This window comes from Cavia porcellus, unplaced genomic scaffold (genome assembly GCF_034190915.1).
Source record: "Cavia porcellus strain 051 isolate PalLab524CR breed Dunkin Hartley unplaced genomic scaffold, mCavPor4.1 scaffold_13, whole genome shotgun sequence".
Classification (NCBI taxonomy): domain Eukaryota; kingdom Metazoa; phylum Chordata; class Mammalia; order Rodentia; family Caviidae; genus Cavia; species Cavia porcellus.
In genome coordinates, this window is record NW_026947496.1 from 3,097,533 (window position 1) to 3,107,118 (window position 9,586).

A 9,586-nucleotide genomic window follows, 5' to 3' on the forward strand; every position below is an offset into this window, starting at 1 on the left:
TTCATCTAGATGTCCAGTTTTGATTGGGGCCTTTGAATTTGGGTGGCCTAATTTATTTTCAATCATATATATATATATATATATATATATATATATATATATATATTCTGGATATAAGTCCTCTGTCTAAGGACAGTTGTTTAATTTCTTTTCCATTCTGTAAGTTTTGCTTTCACAAAACTTTTTCACTTCGTTTGAAGTGCAAAAACTTTTTAAAAACATGAATTCTTTGTTGTTGATTTTTAAATTGCTAATTTATATAAAATAAAGCTAACATTCTGAATTTAAATACATTATGACACTGATAAAAGTTCATACAATAGACTTCAATTATCTGAGATTCTCCTACCAGAAATGATCTCAAGATTACTCTTACATCATTTTTATCATTTTCATGTATTGTAATTAATCAAAATCCATTTCTTTTTCACATATCTAATGGAAAATGAATGAGAAATAAATTATCTCTCTATGTTTGAAACTATGGGATCATTTTGGTGAGGGACAGAGAAGACTGTGAAGAGTGAGGAGTATGTCTGATTAAATATGTCTGTGAATGCTTCTAGGGTTCAGAACCAACATCTGAAATTGGACCAGGGAAATCCAGGACTACTCCCCTGAAGTGTGCTTCCTGTCTCGATCACCACCATGAATGCCAAGGTGAAAGGTACGTTGCAGCAAATAATGAGTGCTGGCCTTACCACCATCCTGTGTGGGTTATCATGAAAATGTTGCTAATGACAAGAGTTCTCAGGTTTATATGGTTAAGAACCATATCAATATTGTCCTGGAAAGCACCTACACAGTTCAAAGGAGAACATTTGTGAGGTCCTCCAGTGGTAGAATCCTGCTAGCTTTAGACATTTGGCTATCTTTGGAGACTTTTTGCATTAATTCAGGAGCAGGTGGAATAGTGAGGGAGCTTCTGGTGTCTATGAAGTAGAGGACAGGGGACTGCCAAGCACTCTACAATACAGAATGGATCCCACAACAAAAAATTATGTAGCTCAAAAGCCATCAATAGTGAGATTGGGGAACTCTGGACTACAATAAGTCCACAAGTCATTCAGTCCCATCCTCACCACACCAAAAGACAGAAACTAAAGTTTCTGGTCCTCAGGTTTCTTATGTAAATTGTGTGACTTTAGTCAACCTAATGAAACTTCTTCTAAAGCCACATTCAGACAGTGATGGCAGTGGTGTATCTTACTTAGTTTTGTCAGTTTGCACAATGTTCTTTAAAAGGAAAGAGCAGGACAGTGCTAAGTAATAACCTTTACTGAGTAAGTGACATCTGTCAGAAATTTAAGTTAAAATTAATCATAAAATACTTTTGATATGAAGAAGAAATTGATTAGTCTGCTTATTGCGGGCCGTAAAAAACTCTCTGATGACAAATTTGTGTGCTAATTGGTAGGTACATATATTTAGTGATGAACTTCTTACAATTCTATATCAGTTTCTCCATCTCCAAAGCACTTTCTATACAAATCTACATAAAATTTGCATTTGGCTTCATTATATTAGTATACCAACTATAACACATTTAAATTTTTGAATCATTGCAATAAGTGATACTATGTACAAAACTATATAGTATGGAGAAATAAAACTATGTCTTATGAATGATTGCATGTTGTTTTAATTTTACAACTCAATTTATCTTCAGCTCAATTGTAAAACAAATATATTTGTATTCCTTTCTTTGTTTCCTTAGGAATATACTTTAGAAATTATTCACACAAAATTCTATAATACTTGCCTAGATTTATCATATAGAATTCCATCTTCATTTCTCAAATTTATGTAGCATTCAGTCTCCTGGTGATAAAATTTTAACATAAGAAACCTGTTGAAATAGCATTCCTGAAGGTAAAAGTGTTTTTAATTTTGTAGTTGCCTGTCTCTTTCTCTTTGGGGGTAAAAATTATTGATATGCTAGTGTTCTACATCTTTTCATCTACTGAAAAAAACAATTTGACAGACCCACCTTTGATCTCTGTGAAAGATTTCGATGTGGGAGTTATATAGAGCATAAGAAGCAGATACAAGTAAACTTCAGATGGACCATGTCACTCGACACTCTAGAACAGAGAAGTTTGTCACAAGAGATAGTAAGAAGCTCTTCACCTACCCCACAATCTCTGAAATGGCCTTTGAAGCACAAGCGCAGGCTGGGGTCACACAGGTGTTCATGCAGTGACAAGATGAAACAAGAAATACATCACGGGTGTGCTGCTTCCTCTGAACACTACTGACAGTACTTGGGAAACTCATTGAAGTTCACTAGATCTTATGGTTTGTGGATTCCATTTGATGCTAAGTATGAAGGCTCAGTCTTTTCAAAGGGTTCATGAAGCTGACATCTAGAAAAACGTACAAAAGTCTGGCAAAATATGAAGCAAGTGCTTAGGATTATCATACTGAATTAGCAGTTACAGGTCCATGGTATCATTCTGTGACAGATTTCTATTTGCACTCAGTACTCTCAAGCACGTACATTTTTTTTAATACATGAAGTTAAAACAGATATATTGTGGTGTACATTTCAGCCCAGTGTCCCAAAGAAGATATGAGAGAGTTCAAGTATTACAAAACCCTGCAATATCTGACAGCTGAAAATCTACACATTCCCATGGATTAAAATTATTTTAAAGGGTGATTTATCTCAGTGGCTCAAGCATTGGATGGAAAGTGCATGGTTGTGACTTCAATCCCTGGTACAAAAACAATGAAAAATAAAATAAGATAAAATAAAATAAAATAATTTAAAGAATTGGCTTAACATTGCTTATCAGAATTAACCGAAATTCCCAGAATTTGCAAAGCAGTGACACATCTGGGAGAAATATAAAAAACAGGAAATGCCTCACTTTTCAAACTGGGTCTATGTTCAATTATCCACATAAATGTCATGGTGTAAGGTGTCCCTTAGATTCTTCCCCCTCCCAGGAGAACAGCATCAGGATAGGGGTCAAGAGAGGCAAGGCTTCCCAAGTGATGTCTGTTTGGAAAACCTGTAAAGTTGATAATCGAGAGTGGCGATTATCTTGATTTACCCAGGGTCACGTTTAATGCTCCTGCTGATGTCAAGCCTACTCCTGTGGAAGAATGTAGCTTCCCAGTCCAAATGTATTGGCAGAACTGACCACTGGACTACATTGCCACATCTGGTTCAGCACGCAGTCACTTTGTCTGACAATATCCACGTCCTCACTTCAGAACTGTACCAGGACTTTGTAAGTACCATTCTTTTCACTTCTTCTCAAAGGGAGCTGTACCAAAAATTCTGGATAAAGAATACAATCTGAAAATGAAAACTTTATCACTGAAATTTAAAGTAATATTGATTGATGTGTTGAAAGAAAGCTTAAAACAAATAAAATGCGAAATAATGAGGACGGAAAGTCCATGACATCTATGATTGTCAAAAAATTTGGAGATTTTAAAAGATCCTTAATTCAGTTGGTTTTTTAAAATGCACATTCCTGAAATTAGCCACTGGTAGGTGGGCCTGAGGAAGCATGATGATTTCTTTCTCTAGCCTTCAGGGACAGTACATGTGAATTCCTCCTTGAGTGCACCAGTTATCCAAAATATGGGAACAGCTCAGAGGAGAACTAGGCAGATCAGACAGAACTGAACTAAAATCATTTCTTGTCAGATATAAAGAAATCTAAATTTTCTGAGCCACAAAACACGTGAAAACAGTGAGCCAAGATTTCCACTATAGGATAACAGAAGGTTTGGTTTAGCAGTGAGCCTGGTTCTTGTTTCCAGGTAAAGTCAGTTTTAGCAGTGTGCATTGTCTCTCACAGGGTCAGCACTGCAGTAGATGGAAGGTTAGGCTAAGGAAACCAATGGATTGCATAGAGAACTGGCCCATGTTTTTGATATATTCACATCACACAGTCCTGTTATGAATTCCTGTCTACTCTTTTGGCATTTTTTACTTGCCCTGAATATCACTCCCAATCTTCCTAAAATTTCCTCTCAACTTTCACAACATTTGCTTATTACTAGTCATTGCAATCTACTGTCTAATCTCAATCTGTTCCTTAGAATTTCATCAAGGGTTTTGTCTGTGATTTAAGATTGTTACAATAAAAACATATTGTTAATTGATGATGAATTGGTAAGTTGGATGTACATAGAATAAGAGCTAACTCAAAGAAAAGTATGACATTTATGTCTGTTTAAGGAAAGTATATCAGTTTGGATGCTTGGGAAACAAGAGGTCAAATAGATAAAAACAGACACGTATGCATCATGATCTTTGGTGAAATACTGGAGATAAGTATCTCTTAAAACAGGTATCTGGGCAACTTTGCTGTTTTTCTTGTCTGTGTTCCACACTGTAAGTTATATGAAGGCTGAGAAAATAAAAGCATAGTGAAGTAAGAGGGTGGGAGGCCAGAAAAGTTAGTTTGGGAAACAATTAAATTCTGGAACAAATGGGAAAACTACACTAAAAGGGTTATTTACTAACTGTATTTTCAGACTTTTTGGAGCCTTCTTCTGGAATCAATTATGCATGCATTAGATATAACCACATAAAGTGGATAGATGTGTAATTTTACTCCCAAACCCAATGCACTAAATTTTTCTTTGGTTCCAGATAACCCTGTACTCCGTGGACCGAGACCTCTATTTGAAGAATATGAAAAGTTGTCATACAGCCTCCATCACCACCCCTCTTGACAAGGAGCAGATCCTGAAGATGAAGGTGAGTCCAGCCCAGCACCACCAGCACCTAGGAACCAGTGTCAGGCTTTGCAGGCTGTAGGCTCTAAGGGCCACTGTGTTCTGTGTTGAGAGGAACCACATTGCAGAACAGAGCAGCAGGATAGGGAGCAGTGAAAGCAATCACACTGTACCTAGAAAACTCAGTGAAAAGTCAGTGCTGAATAAAGATCTGTCAGCTGGAAATGCAGATGATCTTATCTGAACCAACACCCCACATCTAGGATTTTATTGAAAAATGTGGGTGCAGCTTACACAGTGTAGGTTAACGTGGCTCCTGCGTAGGTGGTGGTCCAGTACTGACCCTGCACCTTCTCTAGGACACTGGCATCTCTCCCCTTCTGCTTCTGCTTCTGCTTGTTGCAGTGCCCACTCTTTCAGTACCCACTTTCTCTTACCCTGGCCCTGATTCTACTGAATGTCAACTCATTGTGACTGTACCATCTGATATCATGATACCATGCTCAGAGTGTGAATTTGGTCTCTACTGTAATGATAACAAAGAAAACTTATCAAACCCCAATAATTTATCTGTGATCTATCCTTGCCTGTTATAATCGTGCTCTACAGATTTTCTGCCCTAGACACAATAGGATTTTAATGAAATCATGGAATTCTAGAAGTAACATTGAGATATTCTTATCAATTATAAATACTATCAAAAAAGTATTTATTTGAATCATCTAGTTACATGTGATTGTTTGTTTGATTTATTGTATTAATATTTAGGTCAATAGCTTAACAACATTTGCAAGAACATCTGTGACTGGGCTGGGATTTAGCTCAATGACATAAGTGCCTGCTGGGCCAGTGCAATCCCTGATACAAAACAAAACAAATCAAACAAAATAAAACAAAACAAACAAAACAAAACAAAACAAAACAAAACAACACATCTATGACATACAGAAAAGCTTACACATACATAGGATGCTCCAATAAGTTTTTTAAGTCAACCTCAGTACAAAGTTTGCTTGTCACTAACCTGTCGGTGTCTCACTCCTGTTATGGCATGCTCCAACCTGTTGCTCAGGAAAAGGACATGATCATCCTGGTGATTCGCTTGATGTCCTCCTGGGATAACCCCTTGAGCCACCTCATAGCCCAATCAGTTCGCCTCCCAAAGATTCCCCAGAGGTTCATGAAGAAAGCTGAGTTGATCCGGGAAAAAATGCACTATCTTCTAGAAGGCCTGGAGATCATGACCAGGCAGGTGGGTAGCTCCTTATGGTTTCTTGGTTTTCAGTTTTCAGGGTCCCCTCTGCACTGGGAAGTAGAACGATATCCCTTGTTTTGAAGGAATAACATTTAGCCTGAATATTGAACCTTCCAGTCTTCTACTCCACAGAGTCAGAGGCATAGGAAACAGTTAAAATCTCAATGTCAAGGCACCTCAGGATCTTAGATGCTGAGAGAGCTGCCTCTTCTGCACAGAACAGGAAGCCCCTTGGACTGTCCCTTCATGGGTGGTGGTTATATATCTCCCATGAGAAGAAATTCCCACAAGATTGCCTGCAAGAAGTATATATCTCAAAGTATTTTAGGACTCCCATCCTTAAGTTTTGGACAGATTCCACTTCCTTTAGCCTTATCAGTTGTTTAGAATCAAGAAAGAGAAAGAAAAATCACAACCTGATTTCATGCTCTACCAGCCTATTCTACACAGAGGAGACTGATTTTTCCATACCACCTATGCTTTGAATCACTAGATTATATAGCACTATAAAATAAAAGGTGACCTCTTGTGGAATGCTCTGTGTTGTATAGCATATGTAACATTATACAACATTGTTTGGTATTTGTAGTTTAAAACTTGCTCCATTTCATTTAATTTCCCCAAACAATTTATCATACCTTCACTGAGTCACTCTTTTTAACATGCATGTCTACTGTACTAATGCAATTTAAACAAAAGTACAATAAACAGCTTTCTGAGTTTCTCTGAAATAATGTATCATCAAAGTAAAGATTCAGCATTACAGAAATAATAACAAGCAATGATACATTTCACTTTTCAGGTACTAGGTACATGTTAAATGGTATTATTTTGTGATTGTCTTTGAAGAAGTTTATCTCTAACTCATGGAAACATTGAACTGCAAAGAATATATTAACAGAGGAACATAGAAAATTAACCCTTAATTTTCAAAATTGTCTTCATTATTAAGAACTGAATCCTAGAACTCACTAATTTGTTGTGTATTGGTCAATTTCTTTTCTGATTTTCCTACCACTTCTTCATTTGTTACTGTTCATATAAGATTATGTTTTCTTTCTGTAGTAGATTTTGTTTTTTTCCCAGCCTGTGGATAAGTCCACAGAGACCCTAGAAGGGGAGTGGGGATGAAAAAGAAACAAGAGATGCAAAGAGTGGAGACAAGATGAAGAGGTCCAATCAAGTGTCATTTAAGGAGTATCAAATATATAGAGTATTGAGTAGGAGCAAGATGGGTTGTGAGATGTCAGCAGGTAACTTAGCAATAGTGGCAAGACCGAGAGTTATAGTTCAATTCATAAGGCGGGCTGATTAGCATAATCCCTTAATAAACCAAACAAGCTAGGTAGGCAAGGTGCTGCTTAACTACCAACTTAACTCCTAGAGAGAGTTAAGGTGGTGCAGCTTGCAGATATAAGGTGGCAGCCAATTACAGGGCTTCCCACAGTTCCCCCTTTACTTTAAAATATAAGAGGCTGCATCCTTCAGAAGACTTTAACTGCCTTGGGTCAGGGCACTTCCACAGGGGGCCCAACCTAGCCTTATCTGTCATTGGAAGGCAGGGCAGTGAGAGGGTCAGTTCCTGTCTTAGGAGGAGGTTCGTGTCCCATGTGAGGCCCAGTTGCCTGTTTCTGGCTATCCAGTCTATCACACCAAGGCAAGAGAAATGGAGCAGGCGCCATGCTTTCACAAAGCTTATCATAATACAGTTTTGCAGGCTACACATAGTTTTCTCCATCAGCCATTCTAAACCTGTGGTAATGGACCTGCATAGGTTGCATTTTTATGGCATCCACCTGTTGTTTGACAAAAGTCATCAACTTATTCTTACAGTCTCAAGAGACAGGATCCATTCTGTTGGTTCCATCACCTGAAAAAAAAAAAAAAAACAGTGAAAAAATCTCTCAAGGGTCATTTTCGTCCCTGGAGTCATTTGTAACATTATCCTCTATTTGTTACATTTGATCTATTTGTTTAACCAATCACTCTGGAATCCATCTCACAGATTTCATCTCTTTAGAGTAAATTCATACTGATCCTTGTCCCTAGATAAGGACTGGGTCTGGACCATGCCATGAATTAGTCAGCGGGTCTTTCCATAATACAGAAGTAAATTGCTTTTGTGTTTCAGTATTCCAAAAATGAGAGGCTGCTGATTGTCCAGCAGCATCCAAATTTAAAAGAAATAAGGATGGATAATGCCTTAGAAATAGAAAATAGAATATGTTTAGGTGTCCCCCTTGTGGAGTACCATACCCTGTTTTTTATTTTATTAACAGTGAGTACTAGGGAGAGATGTGCCCTTTCAACTATGCCTTGATCTTGAAGGTTATAAGGTATGCCTTTTATATGATGAATATTAAGATGTTGACAGAAATGGCCGAAGGCAGAACTAGCATAGCCTGGACCATTATGTCTTTATTTGTTGTGGGCATCCCAAAACTGATATGTAGTTAATGTATGGCTAGTAACATGTTTAGTAGCTTTGCCAGTCTGGGGAGAGGTATAAATGAAACCACTAAAGGTATCTATAGCTACATGAACACATTTAAGATTGCCAAACTCGGGAATGTGGGTGACATCCTTTTGCCATAGTGCATTGGGGATAAGTCCTCTAATATTAATCCCAAAGTGTGGAACTGAGAGGTGGGTGGCACAAGAGGGGCAATTTTTTACTATCGGTCTCCGTTGTTTTCTAGTGATCTTTTGCATAAGATGGAGGGTTTTGGAACTGAGATGGTGTAAGTGATGACTCTTTTGTGTTGAAGTAACATTTTCATCCTGATTACTGGAGCTAACATTAGCTAAAGTACAAATGAGAGCTTGTGGTCAAGTGGCCAGGTCTGATGCATGATTACCATTGGCCAGAGGTCCTGGTAACCCAGAGTGAGCATGTAGATGTCCAATAAAAAAGGGCAAGTTCTTTTTATAATAAGCACCTGTATTTTTACATTTCAATCTTTTGTTCTAATCTTAATTGAATAATTGATTGGAACTAAGATAAAAATTACTATTAATATGAGTAATACATTGCTTCTCTCTTTGGTTACTAGGTTGGCCTTCAAGACACAGACTATGCGGACTATGCTATTTGGACTGAACCCCCATCCTTGCAGTCAGCTGAGGGGAAAGATTTCATTGATACTTTTCACCACCTGTGCCACTGCTTCCACAGGGATATATATATAGTGGACAGTTTACTAAAGGTCCTAAAAGCCCAAGTATCCCATGATAGACACAACTAAGCCCATAGCCCTTTTTGCTGTTCTGAGAAGGATCTTAATGACTATGCCTTGGACAGATTCTTTTAATTTTAAATAATTTCATTTATTTATGGGTATAATATTATGAAGTATGTCTTCTCCAAAAAATAAAAACTGAATATTTTGCATTGTCTAAATATTCGAAGTCAGTGTCTAAAAATTTCTTTCCTTCATTAAATTGAAATCTCACCAAATATATCACTACAATTGAGAAATTTATATTGATTGATACTTCTTTCTCTCAAAGTTATCTGTCAGCCCTCTCAAACTTGCACCCTTGAAATTGAACACAGAGAACAGGCTGCATCTGTGCCCACCTTCTCGAACCTCGGACCTTAAACTTCCACCTAGGAGGGCAGAATGC

At 37.5% G+C, this 9,586-nt stretch overlaps 1 protein-coding gene across 1 annotated transcript; it reads left to right on the forward strand.

Annotated features, from left to right (window-relative positions):
• Positions 1–566: 566 nt before the first annotated feature.
• On the forward strand, positions 567–9,355 carry Prlrp1 (prolactin-like protein 1). The gene is given in 5 exon segments (NM_001195110.2): positions 567–667; positions 3,064–3,239; positions 4,619–4,726; positions 5,777–5,956; positions 9,013–9,355. Coding segments are annotated over 5 exon segments (675 nt in total). The 5' UTR covers positions 567–648; the 3' UTR covers positions 9,205–9,355.
• The last annotated feature ends 231 nt before the right edge of the window (positions 9,356–9,586 follow it).